This window comes from Oncorhynchus kisutch, linkage group LG8 (genome assembly GCF_002021735.2).
Source record: "Oncorhynchus kisutch isolate 150728-3 linkage group LG8, Okis_V2, whole genome shotgun sequence".
In the NCBI taxonomy this organism is placed as follows: domain Eukaryota; kingdom Metazoa; phylum Chordata; class Actinopteri; order Salmoniformes; family Salmonidae; genus Oncorhynchus; species Oncorhynchus kisutch.
This window is the reverse complement of record NC_034181.2, coordinates 40,542,282-40,564,877: the sequence shown is the minus strand read 5'-3', so window position 1 is coordinate 40,564,877 and position 22,596 is coordinate 40,542,282. Positions and strand designations below refer to the sequence as shown.

At 41.1% G+C, this 22,596-nt stretch overlaps 1 protein-coding gene across 1 annotated transcript; it reads right to left on the bottom strand.

Moving 5' to 3' along the window:
• Nucleotides 1–505: 505 nt before the first annotated feature.
• slc6a4b (solute carrier family 6 member 4b) lies at nt 506–17,156 on the bottom strand. The gene is made up of 13 exons (XM_020488713.2): nt 16,905–17,156; nt 13,715–13,849; nt 13,153–13,372; nt 12,639–12,777; nt 12,178–12,312; nt 7,340–7,443; nt 6,163–6,290; nt 5,855–5,967; nt 5,574–5,705; nt 5,227–5,326; nt 4,895–4,995; nt 2,895–3,062; nt 506–2,686 (listed from the first exon to the last, which is right to left on the bottom strand). Exons 1-13 carry the CDS (start codon nt 17,125–17,127, stop codon nt 2,603–2,605), a joined length of 1,782 nt encoding a protein of 593 aa, XP_020344302.1. The 5' UTR covers nt 17,128–17,156; the 3' UTR covers nt 506–2,602.
• Nucleotides 17,157–22,596: the final 5,440 nt, after the last annotated feature.

The window sequence follows — 22,596 nt, the reverse complement described above, 5'->3', positions numbered from 1 at the left end:
GCTTCCCTCTGTAGAAATACCCAAATGAGCAATTGTCTAATCCCATTGATATTCTCTTCTTCTCATACCAGAGGTCCTTGACGTGATCAAGCCTTGCTTAGCAGGGTTGTGTGTGGGGGACTATGGGTTGTGTGTGTGTGTGTGTGTGTGGGGGGGGGGGGTTCTGTTTAATAAAACATTTCATTAAAACCATTTGAAGCGGTTCTATTACCTTGCATTTTGATCGTTTCTGGATATTGCAAATCAGGCTGTTAATTAGAATCTCGCATTGAGGTCTACAGCGACAGCTACCACAATGACATGAGAGGGGCAGCTATCAGTAATGGACATCCCTGCTTCGGGCACACGTTTGGCTCTGCACGTTTCTTTACATTTACTGTTTCAGTCAAGTTGAACAGCAGCAAGCAATCAATTCAGTGGCAAATATGGTTAGTTGAAATGTGGCACGTTAAGATGTTTTTTTTTGTTCTAAAAATGAATAGTTAGCTCAAGAAGGACAAAGACATAAGGGTGTAATACACACGTTTATATATTCAGTATCTTTTTAAACTTCTCATTACATGTATACGAGAAAGTTGCCGTCACATCCTACAAATACAGGGACCTGCTTCCTTTTTTGTTACTTAGAAAGGTAAGACTGAAATCACAAAACATTCCCAATATTATATAGCTTATTTAAAACGACTCGTCAAATTATTCTCTGGAGGTAAGTGAAACAAAAGTTGAGAGTAAATGGAAACGTGTTACAATCCCTGATAGGCTTTGATTAGGGATTGAGTAACAGTTCAAAGAGTCTTATCACATCGAGAAAATAAAACCTTGTTTTTTGTTTGTCTGGAGAGGCATAATAACAATACAGAGTTTATAATGCTTTGACGTAGCTACAATATTTAGGCAGATTTAAGGCAGAATACACCCCTGGAAGTTGTTTATCCCAACAACAAACACTTAGGAGAAAATAAGTTAGCAGTTTATTTTGTAGTCCCATTGTAATTGGAATATACCAAGAAACTGCTAAAAATGGGAACCAACCAATAATGTATATAAACCCTGGATTGCTGACGCTATGTATTGGCCATTGAGAGGCTTTGAAGCCACCGGTCGGCCATATTGGTACTCCACAGTAGGAGCAGTCCTCCATAGGAATGAATGGAATTCTACAGTATTTCAATTAAATGTTTATCTGACAAAATTACATGAATTTATGTATTTTTTGTTGTAGTGGGGACAGTAACTAAAAATGATACTTTCGGGGAAATGTATGATTTTTTTTAAACGTTATGTTTAGCTCACATAATATAATTTAAAAGAATGCATTAAGGTGGGTAATAGAATAAATGTTGCAAAAACGAATGTAGACATTAGGAAATGCATTTCCATAGCTTTTAGAATATTATTTTCTCAACGGTGGTGGAGTGCCAAGATGGAGGCACATTGGCTTCAACACAGCGCCCACAATTAGACATCTAGTGTATATCTAAATAATTGGTACCAACTGGTTCAAAAACAATTGGTAAACACCCAGGATACCAATTACGTAACAATAATTATGTAATTACCATTTTACCTTCATTTCCAAGAAAATGACAGGTAAATAGCGGACTATGAAATAAAGCATAACCTAAAAGGAAAGACTTTTAGCAGCGTATTTGGTCTCATCCGCTAACTGCATTCTTTGAGGTAAATCCTTTTAACTTGCATGTTGGTGAGGAACTATTGTCAGTTAAAATCTGTTTAAAAAAAAACACCCTTTAAGACATCAACCATTCGTCAGCCACACAGTGTAAATTGTTACTTATCACACAGAACAAATGACATGATCTGCTATACTTTGTATGAAGCCCAGTTATTAATAAAGGGGTTTCTGGTTATTGATCTTATCTTCAACACACAAGATACTTTTCTTTAAAAATCTCCACTGCATGTAAAGTTTTGGGATTGTAATGAGACAATTTCCAAAGCTGATTGTCACTGTGGTTTCTTAAAAGGGTACATCATAAAAATAAAACATGCAAGGGTAATTTAATGTGACTGGGTCATGTTTTTTAACTGTTAATAATGTAGCAGAAAGAAGTAAGGGTGGCAGGTAACCTAGTGGTGAGAGCATTGGGCCACTAACCGAAAGGTTGCTGGATCAAATCCCAGAGCTGAGAAAAAAATAAATCTGTTGTTCTGCCCCTGAACATGGCAGTTAACCCACTGTTCCCTGGTAGGCTGTCATTGTAAATAAGAATTTGTTCTTAACTGACTTGCCAGGTTAAATAAATAAACAAGTAATTGGTGAGAAGTGCCTTACAGCCTTATCTTAATAGCTGTAGAAGTCTGTCTTGTGATCAGACCTACATTTTTCTGTCCAAAATAAACTGTATACTGACAGTATTTGAAGGACGCATTCACACTGAATATTAATTCATATGAAATGTTTTCTCTTTACATTAAAGTCCCCTCTTGCAGACAATTTGTGTTTATTGTACTTACTGAGCAAAAAAATAAATTGTTGAACAATCCGTGATTGATCTGTATCTGCTGAGTTGGTTCTCATTCAGGAGCCTATTGGTAGAACGTTATGTGCCTGGCTGGGTTCTTGGCAACGTAGGTGCTTCTATGGAACAGGACTCATGTTGAGGGAGTCTGTGTGGATCTCTGGCATGATGGTCCTCTCAGGTCTCAGACACACGGCTAGGCGCTGGGAACAAAAACAGATAGAGACCAGGGATGGAGTAACAAGAGATAACAACACGTGTGTGTGATTAATTCAACCATTTGCCATACACTCATCACATATTGAAATATATTAACTATGTGCTTCTTTTTTAGGACAATAAGTCACACTGACCACACACTACACATCCATTTCTTGTCAATAGTCAACACAGTACATGAGTCCATCAGACCTGTTTCAGTGATCCGGGGGTCCACACCAGCTTGTAGACCATATAGATAGGGATCCACATGAAGGAGGAGGCCCCGATGACGTAGCCCACCGTGATGCTCCAGTCTGGGTACTTGTAGTCAAAGAGTTGGAGGGGGGGTGGCTTAAGCAGGGAGCTCACTATTATATACTGTGAAAGGAGAGAGACAAGTCTCAAAGGTCATGCTCCTATTTTTCTCAATTAGATTTAGCATATGTGACAATGACATTTAGACGTCTGTGTGCCTCAACAACAACGACAAAAGCAGAAAAGCCATTTCAATACATAAAAAGGTATATCTTTATTTTCACGAGATTATCACAGACCGACGAGGGAGATGAGAGCAGAAACTATTTAGCCCGTACAATAAAAGGAGGGATAATAAAGAAGTTAGCTTGGGGGGAAAATGTCAGCTCTTTCAGCAGCGGGAGGCTAAGAGAGATTAAAGGAGACGTATGCAAAGGGGAGGCAGGGATATTACGTTATGCAGGTGAATAAAGTTGACATTTAGGATTGTGGAATATGAACAGGAGGAGGAAAAAAAGGATGAGACATTGAGGCTGGAGGGAGCTGGGTGTCCTTTACTTCCAGACTGAAGAATTGAAGGTGGAGGAGGGTTCTATGCTGGGGGGAAAAAAGGATGAGACAATGAGGCTGGAGGGAGCTGGGTGTCCTTTACTTCCAGACTGAAGAATTGAAGGTGGAGGAGGGTTCTATGCTGGGGGGGAAAAAAGGATGAGACAATGAGGCTGGAGGGAGCTGGGTGTCCTTTACTTGCAGACTGAAGAATTGAAGGCGGAGGAGGGTTCTATGCTGGGGGGGAAAAAAGGATGAGACAATGAGGCTGGAGGGAGCTGGGTGTCCTTTACTTGCAGACTGAAGAATTGAAGGCGGAGGAGGGTTCTATGCTGAGGGGGAAAAAAGGATGAGACATTGAGGCTGGAGGGAGCTGGGTGTCCTTTACTTCCAGACTGAAGAATTGAAGGCGGAGGAGGGTTCTATGCTGAGGGGGGAAAAAAGGATGAGACAATGAGGCTGGAGGGAGCTGGGTGTCCTTTACTTGCAGACTGAAGAATTGAAGGCGGAGGAGGGTTCTATGCTGGGGGGAAAAAATGGTTGGAAAACACTTCACTTAAAGTCTGCACGTCTAATGCATTACGGTGTTGTTATTATAATACATTGTAATACTTGTCATGAACCTTCACGACCCTCTTACAATGTCTTATAATCATATCACAATGAGCCTGATTAAATAACAGCCATTTTGAGTCAGTTGAAATATTGAAACTTAGAGACAAGTGGCATTTTACAAACTGTATATTAAGCCACTATAAAGGATGATACATGCTTATTACCAGGTACAAAGCATTATACCTGCAGGCTTTAAGCAAAATATTACCATACAATCTCTAGCAAAGTCCCAATGAAATGTTAGCACATCTGATCCTACACTGAACATCCACCCATGTCATTTAACCTGCCGTTACCAGAAAGGGCCAATGAGGAGGATTAGAAGTTTGAGATATACGAGAGGTTTACAAAAAACTGTGGCAACTATCATTACACACACCTGCTCCCCATCGTTATGCACACCTGGACTTCATCATTACCTTGGTTACGTACCCTTTGTTTAGCCCTCAAGTAGCCCCAGTCTTCAGGCACTATTGGTTCTGTTCGCGTTCTGTACGGTTCTCCTGTTTTGTTTATCTGCTTACTCTCATTACTAAACTCACCTTCCGCACCTGCTTCCTGACTCCTAGCGTATACGTTACAGAAACTCCGTGACAGGGTGCTGTAGGCCAATCAGATTGAGTCACCTGATTTGCGTCAGATTTGTGAACTAGTGGATGACGAACACTGTTAAATCAGTTTTAATTGTCCAGAATGAGGGTATGATAACAAAGCTTACTGTTAGGTGGATTCGACAATATATTCCGTCATTTCAAATCTTATTGGTTGGTTTCCCCTCCGGCTCTGCTTACCGCTAGAAATGCAGGACTGATGGCCACCCAGCACACCTTCCAGAATAATCCAGGAGAATAGCCTAACATGGATTTAATGTCATTGCTGAATCTCGTGATACCTGGAAGCAATACAAATTGAAAAGAGAGCATTCAACAACACTATGATAAGAACTATTAAAACAGTTTCTTGTCATGTGAAACCCGAAAAAAAGTATTTTTGTCAATATAATTTAGGAGTCTGTAGGATGCATACTACAAGAAAAAATAAATGATGATTTCTGTCTCATGCAAGACTACTGGGAGTATAGGAAGCGTGAGATGTAGCATCACCATTAAATCACCATTCTTACCATAGAACCAGGAAACGGCGATGGCCTCAAGAAAACCAACTGCAATGATGGAGGAACCCACCCCAAACTCCTCCAGCAGTTTCACCACATAGGCCCCGCCCTGAGAGAAACACATGCCTGTCACTTATGTGGTGAAAGGTTCCTTCTGGACAGGTTGATCAAACTAATATAGATTGTTAATTTAGCGTTTGTTTCTATTCAAACTTAATTATTTGATTAATCCTGTGCCATCTTATTATGACTACTGTTGCATCAGGAGCTTCCAGATCCCTCATGTGCCCTTTTTTGTTTACTGTTGAAAAGTTTGTGTCTTCAAAGTGCTACATTCTTATTTACATGTTACCTACATTGGTAAGGGTGCTGAGGGAGCCCAAAAAGCACACAACAACCAAGCCCAGTACAAACAGCTCCCGTCTGTTCGCCAGGTAACCAGGGTATTCATCCATCACAGCAGTAATGATAGCCTCCAGTCCTCCAAACTGAGACAGAGACGAGAGAGGGCCATGTCAATGAGTGTGATTACATATGACCTAAGGACATCACTTAGTTCAGAGATAATCTGATACATCCAAGTTATAGGCAAGTCTCCTTCTTTTGATGAGACACTTCAACCCAAGTTCAGTCATACCGTGCTGTCGAGCCCAAGCGTGATCATCATCACGAAGAAGATGATGGCGAAGAATGTTGACCCTGTCATGTTGGCTATGGCCTCTGGATAGGTGATGAAGAGTAGGCTTGGACCTGGGGATGAGGTGTTCGGGGGTAAATCCCATTTTGATAACAATCTAAAGGCTACAATTTCCTACTGTTGCACTAGATATAGAAATACATTCCTGTTGAACATGTTCAGGCAGTTACTTAATAAAACAGACAAATACACTTAAAACAGGTATTCGGGAAAAAAAACATTTATCTAGAAGAGTTTTGGCCACTGACCCTTGTCTCTGGCTACATCCTCCACATTCACATTTCTCTTCTCTGCCATGTACCCCAGCACAGTGAAGATCACAAAACCAGACATGAAGCTGGTCAGGCAGTTCACCAGGCTGGTCACTATGGCGTCACTACGGCATCACAACATAGAGACAAACACGGTGCCTGTCTGATCATCTCAAGTATTGTAATTCATTCGTATATATCTTTCTCTGGTTTGGTTGGGAACAGTGGTTACATCTGGATTTTGTAAATGGAGCAACTGTCCCCAACATGGATCACCTTTGTAAGACATTTTCGTTGACCGAGCTCACTTGCTAGCAAGCAAACACAAACAGTGAGTGGACCATTGAGATATACAGTCATCTAAATGCCATTTCTATTTATATGTCGTGGGCATTCACTTTGTTTAATTAGGATAACCCTGTCAGCAAGAGTAAGTCCATTCAGTGCCACTGTTTCCTCACGTGTGTCACTGATACTGTACCAATGACATTAACCACGCACGTGACAGCCGTCTCACAGGGAGCACACAATTCAATTTCTTCAGGAGAGCCCCCGTGATCCTTTCATCTCCCACCACGCTGGATTCACCACTCCCTTCTCATAATTGTAATTACATTGTCTTAAAGAGTTGCTGTTGGACATCCGTTTGAGCTCATCTATTCAACACATCCTAAATAAATCCCCTTGATTGGCCGGCGTTTCCTCCTCCTCGACGACACAGGGCTGATGCGAGTAAAAGTGAGGGCCATAGTTATGGGTTGCCAGAGACGCATGTTTTTATCACCGGATATCAATGCCTGACGGTATTTTTTGAGAGTGATTGGAAGCGCTACCGTAGAGATCCACTGGTGTAGGGGACATTCAGGAGGAGCAGCCTCCTCTTCCATCCTGGACACACGTACCTCCTCTGAGTTATTCTAGTTTGAACTTTTTACTTGTTTGGAAGTGATCGATATGGTTGACAGGTTAAAAAAAAAAAATTATCCTTCTTTAACCTGTCTCGTCCCCTTCCAGTACAATGATCGAAGGGGATTTAACAGGTGACATCAAAAAGGGATTACAGCGTTCACCCGGATTCACCTGATCAGTCTATGCCATGGAAAGTGTATGTCATGTTTTGTACACTCAGTGTAAATTTATTATTATTTAAGGGAGTTTTAGTATCAGCTCTTACCGATAACAGTTGTTTGTGAACGGGTTGTAGCTGGAGAGGGCAAGGAGCACCCCAAAGCCTGGCCCCAAGGAGAAGAAGATCTGAGCCGCAGCGTCTACCCACACCTACAAAAATACATGGATATGAATTACACACAAATGACCGAACCTGAGGGATTTACCTGCAATCTCAGAATATCAGATTCAGTGCTTTGACTTGTACAGCATCCCTGTATATCTCAACAGTTTAAAGACCTGTGTCAAGCTACTGAAGCCTAACTGTTCCTGTCTGTCACCCAGCCAGTGTGTCTGTCTAGCTTTCACAATCCTCTGCTATTGCGGAGCTTTAGATGTAATGCTAATTCATTTCTTATGTTCAAATATCTCTGTTGGACTGCTGATTCCCTCCAAGCATCCAAATCCTATCATATCATATCTGTGCACAGTGTTTCTTGTTTGATACAAATGCATATAATAAGTGACAGGTAACACTTGAAATTAAAGTCTGCACATGTAATAATGTATTACTAGTTAGCGTGCTTGCTGAAGGCAAGACCACTCTAGATTTCTTACATACTCATAACTTTTTTTCCACTCACTCTAGCACTTAAACCACATAAGTTATTAACACTAAACAACTTTAGAATTTGCAGACAGACCATCTTCAGGTTGCTTGAGAAAATATTTTTTATACTATTTATAGTTTTTGTACTACAACCATATTTGCATAAAACTCAATGTAAGTCATTGCCGTAAACTTGAATTTAAACAACTTTAAAAAACTGACATCCCTTTATTTCAGTTTTTAAGCTATCAACACCAAACCAACGTTGGGATGTTCCGACTGACCCTACTTAGATTGTTTGCATTCAGATTTTTTATACTATGTATACTTTTTTAACTATAACAATTTCATGTACATACTACCTAAATTGGCCCGACCAACCAGTGCTCCCGCACATTGGCTAACCGGGCTATCTGCATTGTGTCCCACCACCCGACAGCCCCTCTTGTTACGCTTCTGCTACTCTCTGTTCATCATATATGCATAGTCACTTTAACCATACCTACATGTACATACTACCTCAATCAGCCTTACTAACCGGTGTCTGTAGCCCTGCTACTCTTATTTTCAAATGTATTTTTACTGTTGTTTTATTTCTTTACTTACCTAAACACACACACACACACACACACACACATACCTTCTCTTTTTTTCCCGCACCATTGGTTAGAGCCTGTAAGTAAGCATTTCACTGTAAGGTCTATTGGGCGCACGTGACAAATCAACTTTGATTTCAAGTGGGCAATGTTTACATTAGCCTCAATGGCTACCATGAGAGGTAGATTTTCACAGTGCCACTGCTTTCTAACAATTCAATCTAGAAGCTCCAAACCAACTTTAGCATGACGTAAACACTTCATAGATTCAAGCATTCTTTCATTCTTCCATAACTTAATCAGTTTACATTTCCTTAAATGTGCATATTAGAGCAAACACCGCAACTCTGTAACCGTATAAACAAGTGGTTTCCAAAAATGTTTGGTTACTGTACCACCAAACTGAATTCTGGGGAACATTTGTCTGTGGTACTTCTCTTGAACCGTTTAAGCTATCAATTCCAAACCAATGCTGAAATGTGCAGACTGACTCAAAATATTTTGCTTGCATACAGGTTTGTGATACTATTTATACTTTTTGAACTATAACCATTTAAAATGTGCATAAATGAACATGAGTTTAAACGACAACCATTGGAATACAGAGGTACCTAGACATTCAAAATGGTCCTGCTCCTTGGCCTAAAAAGCTACAGCACCAACTTTAACATTCAGGCTCTCCTGAATTCAAATTCTCTTAAACATGTATACATTATAATCATATGAGTTAGCACAAATTAGCATACCACTTAATGGATTCAATGACAACCATAAGAGCATTGTGGTAGACATTATACACGCTACTGTTCTTAAATCATTTCAGCTGCAAACATTAAAACAACTTTAACATTTTCAAACGTTATAAATGATAACAATTTAAATGAGCCAACATTTGCATAAAATAACCCACCAGCAGTAATAGTAACTCTTGAACCGTTCAAGCTAGAGACACCAAACCAACTTTTACAGGTTCAGACTATCCTGTCCTATCAACCATAAGTATTTCAAGACAAGCTAGCAAGCACACACATTTTCTTTGGGAAATGTACCTTTCTAGCTATTTCCATGTGCCTTTATAATGTCTACACACATTTGGCTCTTTTGTCAGGATAATAAGACATTATAAAGGGGTCATTCATGCTGATGTCAAATTTTGCAATGCATTGCACATCATAATGCATTATCCGTGCAGCGTAAGCACAAATTATAGGGTGTTCATTGAATAGCCAAAATGGTCATATTTTCCAATGGATTACTGTGACCTGTCGTGTCCAATGATATTTCTGCTAAATGATAGCCTCATACGAATCCTATTTCACAGCTGTACTGAGAGAGATCTGAAGAGAAGCACGCACTTGTAAAGGGAGAAGGAGGACGAAAGAGAGAGAGAGAGTGCATGTGTGCGTGCGTGAGAGAGAATGGGTGGGGTGGGGGGGTGGGGGGGGCTTTGTTAATGGAAAAAAATCTAAACCAACTACGCATCTCATTATCACGTGGCTTATTTATGCATCTCATCTCATCCATATTCCCTTGAACCAAAGCGCTCACTCATACTGAGCCAACAACACAGCACTGTACCGTCAAAGAGTAGAACGCAAGAAAGCAAAGTTAAAGGACACTATGGTAGAGGAACTTTCCACAGGCTGGCAGAAAGTGTATGTTTACAGTTTTCAGGGATTCAGTTTTTTCAACCTAACTTCCGTTTCCCCTGAAAAACAGATGTGGGGACTCCACTCAGGCATCTTTTAACACCTTCTATGTTATGGTAGAGGTAGACTCAGACTGTTCCTCAATATACTGGTTGCAATGACATCAGGCTGACATATTTTTTGGTGTCATGGTCATGTAGTTTGAACAGCTTTATAGCCACCAGAAAAAATACCTCCCCATAACCAGAACACCAGTGTACAGATGCATTATTCAACCTCGGACAACATTTTCTCAGGAAGACCAATTCCCCATTCAACCACTGGTGAAATCCCTTCACAACGATCTGTGTTTCTAATACACAATTAAATGAAACACATAATACCCCTTGCTAATCAGTAAACTCTTAGGTATGTCGTGGTGGACTGTCATTGCAATTGCTTCACAGTAACCTGGTAAAATGATGTTTATAGTGTGGCTAGCCGCTAAATGGCTCTGAATTCACTGCCAGCATGCAGTCTGACAGTGAGAGCTATATCCACTTTTGGAGATAACTCTTGCTCTGAAATCATATCCTGATGTCGGCAAAATATGTATTCATAACATTGCTAACTTAGCTAGTTAACATACATTCTGAGAAAACAAGCAAGAGACACGCCTTGTGCCCAAATTGATGACATTAGTCAGGCAGTGAGAGTCGAGTGGAGACAAACGGATTCAGTTCAGTCAGTCGTCCTGTTGAGCCCTTCCCAGCTTCCCAAACTTCAGAGAGAATTTGAAACTTCTCTGCCAAAGTTGGGACTTGGAAGTGTTCAGAATCATTCCATTTTTATCGGAGTAATAGTATTTTTTTTATTTTGCACAAAAATCTAACATTAGATGTTAATGCCGTAGTTGTAAATTTTCGGTGAAAATCACTACAATAAATGTGATTTAGCTGTCACACTGGCCTGATACAGGCTACACTATCTAGCACAGGGCGGGGCAACTCCAATCCTCCAGGGCCTGATTGGTGTCACACTTCTTCTCCATCTCTAGCAAACACAGCTGATTAATCAAATTGCACTCTAAACTGAAGATCATGATTAGGTGATTATTGGAGTCAGCTCTTGTAGGCTGCTGTTCCACTCTGAATAAAATGATGTTGGATGAAACAAATTGGAGACAGTGACCAATACTACAAGTTATTTCTCGAAATAAACACAACTTTCTTTTACAAGTTTTAACTAGCGCCATACTGCCGTTGTTGCCAGCTAGCCAGCATAAACTAGCTGGGAAGGGCTCATCAGGATAACTGACTGAACCGAATCCATTCGTCTCCACACTCAACTCTCAGCGGCGTGTCCGTATACAGTAACCTCCCAGAAGTTATATTAAGTGGCTAGCTAGTGTTTGCAATGTTTGGTGGTCAATGAGATAGAGTTAGCTAACCAGCTGAGCAAGCAAACAATGTAACAAAAGTATAATTTCGCATTCTAAAAATACTCCAACAGGCTCTGCATTTCAGGAATCACAGTAGCAAGTACTTCTGGTGCACTGTTAAATTATTTAGCCATTTAAACATTAATTTTTTTGAAGAAAACTCCATATCTCTCACTGGCTTTCATGCCATTTAATCGTGAGCTTGTCTGAGGTGTCGGATTTGACAGTCGTTATCCACTGCGATTGGTTGTGGAAAATTATGGGGCGGGGCTTAGCGAAAGGTCAAATTGAAATAACAGATGCCACATCCTCTTCATCACCAGGGACATTACATTATTTTGTATAGGATTGACTGTGTTGGATCACTGCTGTGCACTGCCTTTCTTTCACCAATTTTGACACAGGAGAGTGCAAAATGCTATGCTGTGACACACGCAGAAAAAAATGACTGCATCTGTACATACAAATAACAACATTATAAACAAATTGTCATTTGAAGCGGTACCAAAAAAATCTGACAACACTGCGAAATTCCTCACCCTATTTTAGTGTTTCCCACTCCAAACAGATGATCATATGGAATTGATGTGATAATGGACAAGTGTTCTGTGTTTCTTCTCTATAACTCACACTGGTCTCGAAGAGTTTCTCCCATTTTGGCTTTAGGTAGAAGACCACTCCCTTCCATGCACCTGGTAGGGTGGCACCACGGATCAACAGGATGAAGAGCACCACATAGGGCAAGGTGGCCGTCACCCACACTACCTGGCACGGGGAGGGCAAAGCAGCAGAGAGAGAGAGAGAGAGAGAGAGAGAGAGAGAGAGAGAGAGAGATGAGAAGGGAAGATAAATGGAGATTATAGACAAGTAAATCACACTGGACGTTGCATTGTAATGACCCTAGTACTTGATAAGCCCATTGTGAATATCACCAACTGAAACATTTCTCTGTGGCTAGTGCGTTAGCCTTGGGGTCGGTTGACCCGGAACGGTACAAACCACAGCCGTTTTTCCACAATGTACAACAATGATCCGGAAATGATCCCCACACACTGATGCGGTTTCCTGGAAGAGTGGCTGAGACATGCTACCTTCCCTGATGTCTTCACTCCCTTCCAGAGACTGAAGTAAACGATAGTGAAGATGAGAAAGAGGCAGAGCATCAGCTGCCAGCGAACACCCCCCACGTTACGCAGCCCATCGGACTTGTGGATCTCCAGAACATTCCTCCTGTATAGGAAAAATACATTAGTACTGTGTTTGCATTTTACTTACCTTTACCCGTAGGCTTACCTACATTGCTAAAACTAATGGTGCCTTGTGGCTCGATATAGATCGATTTTCAGGGCTATATATGAAGCGAGCCATTAAACTCTTTCTGTTTTGATAGAGCACCATTTCTTGTTGTCTATCAGCTTTACATAATCACAGCATGTTTCAGCACTTGTGAGCAAGTGTTTAATTGAAACATTTAAATGAGAATACAATGAAAATGTCTTTTGAAACATTTGAATGAGATGAAACGATGATGTCAAACAATTGACGTGGCTATTCAAGGTCACGGTAACGTATTCCCTGTGCTGTCCGCCACTTACATGGACTTACGTGTAAAATTCCTCAGCAGGTGACCTGGAGTAGTTGTTCCAGGTCACATTGTCTTTCAGGAAGTAGTTGGTGCAGTTTTCAGTGTTCCAGGCGTTGTCACAGTTAGTCCAGGGCAGGACGCTGGCGAAGGACGAGTAGAAGTAGAAAAGTGCCCAGGCGATGATGGTGTTGTAGTAGAAGGAGACGTACAGCGCGATGACACAGATCGCATACCCAATGCCTGAAACCATGGACAGATGGATCAGTGAGATGAGAGATTAGAGACCTGTGCCTCTATGCAACATGATGCCATTTTGAAATGACCAATTACCATGTAGTTATAGGCCTATAGTGTAAGTTTCATATACTGAGGACTGTACAGTACTTTACCTTTCAATTGACCCACTTTCCAAATGATTCCATAGTTACCTTGTTCTTATCAATAAACTGTTGAATTGTCAACAGCAAGTGCCACGTGTACGTGAGAAAAAGATGTGTAGTCTGCAAGTAATGTAAAGAAGTGCACTGGTGTGGGGTCAGTGAGATGTGAGGTGGGTTGTTTTGTAAATGATGCTCGTCCTACCTTTGAAGATGGGGCATATGTGTTTCCATATGGATATGGCGCCAGTTCTGTGGAACTGTCCCAGGGCCAGTTCCATGTAAAATAGTGGCACACCTCCAAAGATGGCCATGACAATGTAGGGGATGAGGAAAGCCCCTGTCCAGAGATGTAAAGAGGGAAAATCACAGGTCGGACTCATGACTATATGGAGATCACATTGTGTTGATGAAGATGCAGGCCTAACCTCGTCCCCAGGCTATTGCCACTGTACAAGTGTCAGACGTGCAAGATGTGAGATGTATTAGGAAGGACAGTCACGTGACAAATTGTTACTTTTACTACTTAGTAGTTTAATATGTACGGAAATCTGGTAACACGTTACTTATAGAATCCATTTCATGCATTATGATGAAGTTGTAATGCATTGTAAGACATGCAGTAATAATGCATGTAAGACTTTTAAGTCATGTGTGACCCATTTATAATGTATTGTAACCATTTCATAATGATCTGGACTAAATAACAGCCAGTTTAAGACAGTTGAAATGCTATGCATAGAGAGACAGAACATATTATTTATAAGCCTTGCTATAACACATTAAAAGGCTCATACAGTATTATCAACTCATAATAAACATTTTTATTTGGCCTTACTGCTATTAACCCATACACGGAACAACAGATGGTCCCCACAAAAACATTTGAAAGGAAGTGTCTGTCCTATATCTGAGAGATATAAGAAAGGTCTGGAAAGATCTTAATCTGGAAAGATTAAACCCCTTATGTTTGGCTCGAAACAGCCTACATATATACTTCAATTCATTTTTTCAACTGGTACCGGGGAACCTTCAGATGAGTCTTGTGAGGCCTGTGGGCGTCCTAGGGCAAAAATAAAAGGAGAACAACATCGCGTCCCTGAGAGTCTCATCTTTCCATACTGGGGTTAAAGTGTTTGGCCAAACCGTTCGGACGCTACAGACGATTTTGTGAGAAGACTGATTTTCGGGATGTCTCATGGTCTGATCTGCCACCTTTCACTGCAGATGCGGAAGTGCGACATCGGCGGATTATCTCTCCTTAAACTGACAGATTTTCATGGGGACACGGACATCCCTTTAAGGGGGTTTTAAACAGGTTATAAAACATTATACCTGGATGCTTTAAGTTAAGTGTTTATCTTTAACGAAGCAATCAGCAGTTGAAACGATAACAAAGTGTAGTCCCAGCCTCTGTTTTGGCAAAAAGCTGTGGGATAGAAGTGGAGACATCTAACCACTCTAAAATGTATAAACACAGCTATGGATGCAAGGACTGACCATTCATGATATCAAAATTATAGTTTTAACCACGTTTTGAGGATAAATAGTGTTTATTTACATTTACATTGGAGTAACACATGCTTATATTTTGGGTTATGATGGGGTAAAACTGGGGCATTTATAAGTTATTCTTCAAGAATTAATGGGTACATAACATGAATATATAAGTACAAAAATGAATGTAGCAACTGCAGATTGTCCCTTTAAATAAACTTTGACTACTTTTTGCCCAAATGTATGTGTATTTATGTATTCAATGTTTTGGCGACATTATTGACATTAATTACATTCATATCATCCAAAGTTTTGAAAAGTCTTTGCTTCTTCATCAGATCATCTGTCAAATGATTGGTACACTCGTAGAAAAAAAGATGCTATCTAGAACCTAAAGGGGTTCTTCGGCTGCCCCTATAGGAGAACCCTTTCAAGAATCATATTTGGTTAACAAATATTTTTTCAGAACAGAAGTTACATGCAAATGGATACATGGTCTTGCCTACTTTTAGACAGTGGTGGAAAAAGTACCCAATTGTCATATTTGAGTAGAAGTAAAGATACCTTAATAGAAAATGACTCAAGTAAAAGTGAAAGCCATCCAGTAAAATACTACTTGTGTAAAGTCTGAAAGTATTTGGTTTTAAATATACTTAAGTATCAAAAGTACATGTAATTGCCCAAATATACTTAAGTATCGAAAGTAAAAGTAAATGTATAAATCATTTAAAATTCCTTATATTAAGCAAACCAGAAGGCACCATTTTCTTGTTTTTTTTTTAAATGTACTGATAGCCAGAGGCACACTGCAAAATTCAAACATCATTTACAAAGGAAGCATGTGTGTTTAGTGAGTCCGCCAGATCAGAGGCAGTAGGGATGACCAGGGATGTTCTTTTGATAAGTGTGTGAATTGGACCATTTTCCTGTCCTGCTAAGCACTCAAAATGTAATGACTACTTTTGGGTGTCAAGGAAAATATATGGAGGAAAAGTATATTATTTTCTTCAGGAATGTAGTGAAGTAAAAGTAAACGTAGTCAAAAATATCATTAGTAAAGTATAGTACAGATACTCAAAAAACGACTTAAGTAGTACTTTAAAATATTTTTAGTTACGTAATCTACACAACTGCTTTTAGAGAAGCAGTTGTGCCACTGTAAGGTGCATAAAATTACCGTAACAAGTGAAATATTCCCTCTAGTCATACCGCAAACGGTAGCCTTCTACACGTGAGGTGCAAACACAACGGTAATTAAAGATGTAATACAAACAACAACAAAAACAAGTTTTCATGCAACCAAATATAATATTGAGAAACTTTTTAATTCGTTTATAGCCTATAATCTCGATAGGCTAGACATCTTCCACTTTCCATTTCCCATAATACTGATCAGATTAGAGGCAGGCCTATGTTTTGTAGCCTCATTCAGTACCGCGTCTGACATCGTTCGTTTGGGACATTTAAACGAGTCCATTATAGAACGCTGTCTTTTCGAACTCATCTTGGCGGATGAACTTTCCTAATAGTCTAGGTTATAAACAGGAAAACCTATGCTATACATAGTACAATACTTTATTTAATTTTATGCTTAACTAAAATGTTTTACTTCAGTGTGTTTCAGTGAGTTAATTGTAGTGGGTTGCAGGCTCTCGAGCATGTGAAGCTAATTTCAGCACCATGGACAGCAGGAGGTATAGCCTTCCCAATTGCGCGCATGAGAGACACTATCGTTATCGAATCCTTAATCCAAACATATGCTATATAAAGAATAATACAAAAAAAATGATATTCAGCCATATCTAATATTAAGAAAGATAAGACCACATAAATGTAAGTAAGGTCATAAATTAGCCAAATAATATAGAAAGCAAATAATTAAGGAATTGAACTCTTACCGCCTCCATTTTGGTAACAAATGTATGGAAATCTCCAAACGTTTCCTAAGTCTACCGCGAAGCCAATGACTGATAAAAGAAAATCCATCTTTTTGCTCCATTTGTCTCTTGAGTTCGTCTGTGTGATCACAGGTACCGGCGCTGGGTTGTTGTTGTAACCGGTGTTTGAGGGGCCCTGTGCGCTCAGGCTTCCCGTTGGGGTCGCTGTGTCTTGGCGGGTCATGGTTGGCGGACTATCAAACGCCAGTCTGCCGTCTGAGCAGGTAAGTTTGGAAAAAAAACTGACAAGCTTCAGAGGCACAGAAGATTCTCATATTATGGGCGATGACAGGTCAGAGTGGGAGGTGTAGGAGGGACTGCACATTGCCTACTTGATAGAGTTGTCAATCACTAGGCTCATGGAGTAGAACTCCCTATGCACACATTAATATCAACAAAATGAGCTCCACTCCAACCTTGACGAGTTTTTGGTTCCCTAAATTTGGCTACAATTGTAGAAGCCCTGGCCTCTATTCACGCACATTTTAGAAACTATGATTTAACAACACCAGCCTACAGCCTTTTCAAGAGATCTACTATTTGGTCTACTATTTGATAAGCGGCTTGGTTGAATTTATGTATTGTTTAGGTTCCCTAAAGCCCAATATCATTATTAGGCTACTGTATGTGTCTTGATGTATCTTGTCAGAATACATTTTTGAATTCATTTGAGAATTCATTTGAGTATTTAGTATTAAAGAAGGCTGTGGATCTACATGGTAACTTGCGATGGAGGGGAGGAGGAATCAAGCTACTCAAATTCACTCTATGCAAATGTTATAATCCACCACATCTTTAAAGAGGTCCTGGCTTTATGCAAAGTCCCATGTCAAAAGATTGCTAAAAGACAGCTAAAGAAAGGTGTGTGTGTGTTGGGGTGTGTGTGTGTTGGGGTGTGTGTGTGTGTGTGTGTGTGTGTGTGTGTGTGTGTGTGTGTGTGTGTGTGTATGTGTGTGTGTGTGTGTGTGTGTGTGTGTGTGTGTGTGTGTGTGTGTGTGTGTGTGTGTGTGTGTGTGTGTGTGTGTGTGTGTGTGTGTGTGTGTGTGTGTGTATGTGTGCACGCGCGCATGTTGGTGTGAATGAAATACACGTGAACCTTGACCATTTTGAACTCTTTAAGTACACAAAGTCTCGAGGCGTCTTGGCTCCCTGAGTCCAGGGTAATGCTTTTGGTGAGGAGACAACAGCACAGACCAGAAGCTCTGTGGCTGAACTGAACTCGTTAGGGAAACCTAATTAAATGACCTTGTAATTGAATCCACCACTTTTAGCACTGTCCGATTTCAAAAGTCCTACAGAGTCATAACCAAATACACAGACTGTCATAATCTTGCAGGTCAATGAGTGGAGAGTGCACCAAATGAAGTTAGTTTGGAAAATGGATATGACAATGTGATTGGACGAGCAACATTCAACACCATCATGAACTTGTCACTTACAGCCAAATGGTAGTTCCTGCTGCCTGGCCTGTCTAAAGTGTCCTCCTCGAAAGTGCAGAGTCATACAGTAGGCTACTGATTCTATACTCTTGTTTTATACTGTTAAGACAAATCATTGAATTGAAAATGTTAGTAAATCGTTTTAGAGGGGAATACACAATAATAATCCCAAGGCTCCATGATATTTGCAGTAGGCTTACTGTGAGTGTCAAAAGAGTTGGTCCCCTTTGCTTCTATAACAGCCTCCACTCTTCTGGGAAGTCTTTTCACTAGATGTTGGAACATTGCTGCGGAGACTTGCTTCCATTCAACAAAAGAGCATTATTAAGGTTGGGTACTGATGTTGGGCGATTAGGCCTGGCTCGCAGTCGGCGTTCCAATTCATCCCGAAGGTGTTCGATGGGGTTGAGGTCAGGGCTCTGTGCAGGCCAGTCAAGTTCTTCAACACCGACTTCAACAAAACCATTTATGAATGGACCTCACTTTGTGCACGGGGGCATGGTCATGCTCAAACAGAAAAGGGCGTTCGCCAAACTGTTGCCTCAAAGTTGGAAGCACAGAATAATCTAGAATGTCTTTGTATGCTGTAGCATTAACGCTTCGAACACACCGACGTCCATCAGACTGCCAGATGGGGAAGCGTGATTCGTCACTCCAGAGGACAAGTTTCCACTGCTCCAGAGTCCAATGGAGGCAAGCTTTACAGCACCCGACGCTTCAGCTCTCGGCAGTCCTGTTCTGTGAGCTTGTGAGGACTACCACTTCGCGGCTGAGCCATTGTTGCTCCTAGACGTTTCCACTTCACAATAACAGCACGTACAGTTGACCGGGGCAGCTCTAGCAGGGCAAAATTTGACAAACTGATTTGTTGGAAAGGTGGAATCCTATGATGGTGCCATGTTGAAAGCCAGAGCTCTTCAGTAAGGCCATTCTACTGCCAATGTTTGTCTATGGAGATTGCATGTGTGCTCAATTTTATACACCTGTCAGCAACAGATGTGGCTGAAATAGCCAAATCCACTCATTTGAAAGGGTGTCCACAAACATTTGTATATATAGTGAATCTCATGATGAGGACCTTTTCAGCAGCTCCTGTAGCTCAAACCTTATATTGCAAACATCAACCCACTGCTAAAGTTGTGACAGGAGACTGAGGATAGGGTGAACAGCCAGTCAGGGAGAAACGCCATGTCTGCTCAGGCAAAGACTAGGGAGCCCTGAAGGCCAAACCACCACAGCCACAAATCCTTCACTATATGGCACTGGCAATCTTCTACATACAAGCCTGTCAATCTGCGTTGGCACAAAAGGGCAAAAGAACATCGGACTGACAGGGCCTTCCTGCACATGCCCTGGTGTCCATTAGAGACTGTCGACTCTGATCACACACGGACGTGTGCAAGATGGCGGCCTTGCACTCGTATCTCAGGGGAGCTGTCACTGACATCTCCACGCCCACAGTCCGAGCGATATGGATATGCACCGTTGTTGTTTTTTTCTCCTCATTTTTTTGCACGTGTTGTTACTGGTCTTGTTCTTCTTTTGTGTCCCCGTCCTCATTTTTTTCTCCTATGCACCAGAAGCGCTGATTTCTTTTTGGAACATTCTCCTGTGAACACATCCGTTCTGACTCAGAAGAATACCCTTGTGTCTTGTCTTGAAATTTCCAGCCATCTACTGGTGCTATAGTCCACCTCGGTTTATAGTGGATTACAGGCAGGTGATGGCGTCATTTGGCAAAGTCATTCCTATGAGTTTAAAGGGAATTAGGCACCAAACACAAGAAAATGGACATTGCAAAACATTTTATTTTGTGTGTGTGTGCCTGAATTGTGTGCCTGAATGAATACAACAACCCTGTTGTGCTTTTTGTATTGCGCTGGCGTGAGCGCTGTGATGATGTGAATATCGATGGGCCTGCCATCCATGAGTAAGTGGATAGGAACTGGGTACACAGTGTAGTCAGGCAGAAGTCCTGGCATGGAATTAAGCTCACTACATTATCTAAAATAACAGTAATGAGTGAGTCATCCCAGGAAGGGAATCCCAGTGTTAAAAGTACAATGCAGAGTTTGTGCTGTCGGTCGACAATGATCATTCACAATAACAACATGATAATAACTCTCATTATCATAACATTCATCAGAAATCAGTGGAAAAAGAGCACTGTCCAAATCCTTTTTAAACATCACATAGGGACGGGGACGGGGACGGCACCGAGGCTGAGAAGAGCTATTAACAATAAAAATAATATTACTAGGCTACAAAGAGGTATTAAATGGCACCGCCAGCATATCTACTTTGACAGAAGGCCTTCAACGACAATTTGATTTGTGAAATGAGAATGTAGGAGTATTGCTATTCCACACTCTCAGTTTCCTAGTTATCTAATAAAGACATCCATAGGAGATGGCAAAGAGTGTCAGGCTCTCCAGAGACGAGGGTTACAAAATCTCAGACAGTATCACTTTTCCTCTGGTTTATTTCAGCTGACCACTTTATGACCCTCTTCAAAACTAGTATGTGAACATGTCTACATGTCATGATGTCAAGCATGTGTCTGATCGGTGGTGTTTTGACAGGCATCAAGAAAGTAAAAACCCCAAGCTTCAGTGGGAGCGTGGGGGGAATCAAACATCCTGAGAGGGCGGAAGGGCAATGAGGGAGAATGATGGTCAAGGCCCACAGCATAGGAATAAGAGGCCTGTGTCTGGCCCTGCTAAGCAATGTCCACTTCCTCCTCTGTCATCCTGCATTACCTGTCTGCCCTTTCACCACCTGATCTAGCTGACAGGTTGGCCCCCCAGGGCCCCCCATCTGCAGCCAGGGGCCAGAGGGAACCCAAGCTGCTCACATTCCAATGGGCTGCACCAACGAGGGTTTGGTCAAGTCCACACCCAGCACATCTACTGTATTACCGGTCCTCATCCTTAGACAATCCCAAACATAGAGTTTCACTTACCATGATGTCAGTAAATTATATATGAGGTCACCAAACGGAAGAAACTGCTGTAAAGTAGTGGTGGCACCTAAAATGATGCATAAGGAAACAATTGAGATGACTTTAGAATGACTTTTACATTCATTACAGTACATGCACTCAGGATTTGCATCCATTTTGGTCTAGAAAAAAAGCTTACTTTGGCACCTGAAGAAATCATTTCTAATGACACTATCACCATCTAATGGACAATGTGAACCTTGCAAGTTGTTTCTTAAAAATTTTATTAAAACGTCTCAGGATTTCACTACTCAAAATGTTCCAAATTACATAAACTAGCTAATTGTTTTAGAAAACAACATACTTCCCATAGTGCAAAGACAATGCTGTAAGCCTACAAAAGCAGCTGATCTTAAGTAAATGCAGAATCATTCATGTTTTTATGATTTCTGATAGCATTTCAGTGGGGGTATTAAATGGCCCGAGGCTGAGAAGAGGAATTATAATAAAAAGTAATATTATAGTCTAGGAAGAGGCATTAAATGGCACCGCCAGCGTAGCTACTTTGACAAGAGCCCTTCAATGACTATTCGATTTGTGAAATGAGAATGTAGGAGTATTGCTATTCCACACTCTCAGTTTCACAGTTATCTAATAAAGACATCCATAGGAGATGGCAAAGAGTGTCAGGCTCTCCAGAGACGAGGGTTACAAAATCTCAGACAGTATCACTTTTCCTCTGGTTTATTTCAGCTGACCACTTTATGACCCTCTTCAAAACTAGTATGTGAACATGTCTACATGTCATGATGTCAAGCATGTGTCTGATCGTTGGTGTTTTGACAGGCATCAGAGAGTAAGGAAGGGCAATGAGAGAAAATGATGGTCAAGGCCCACAATGTAGGAGTAGGAGGCTGGTGTCTGACCCTGCTAAGCAATGTCCACTTCCTCCTCTGTCATCCTGCATTACCTGTCTGCCCTTTCACCACCTGATCTAGCTGACAGGTTGGCCCCCCAGGGCCACCCATCTGCAGCCAGGGGCCAGAGGGAACCCAAGCTGCTCACATTCCAATGGGCTGCACCAACGAGGGTTTGGTCAAGTCCACACCCAGCACATCTACTGTACTACGGGTCCTCATCCTTAGACAATCCCAAACATAGAGTTTCACTCACCATGATGTCAGTAAATTATATATGAGGTCACCAAATGGAAGAAAATGTTGTAAAATGTTGGTGGCACCTAAAATGATGCAGAAGGAAATAATTGTGATGA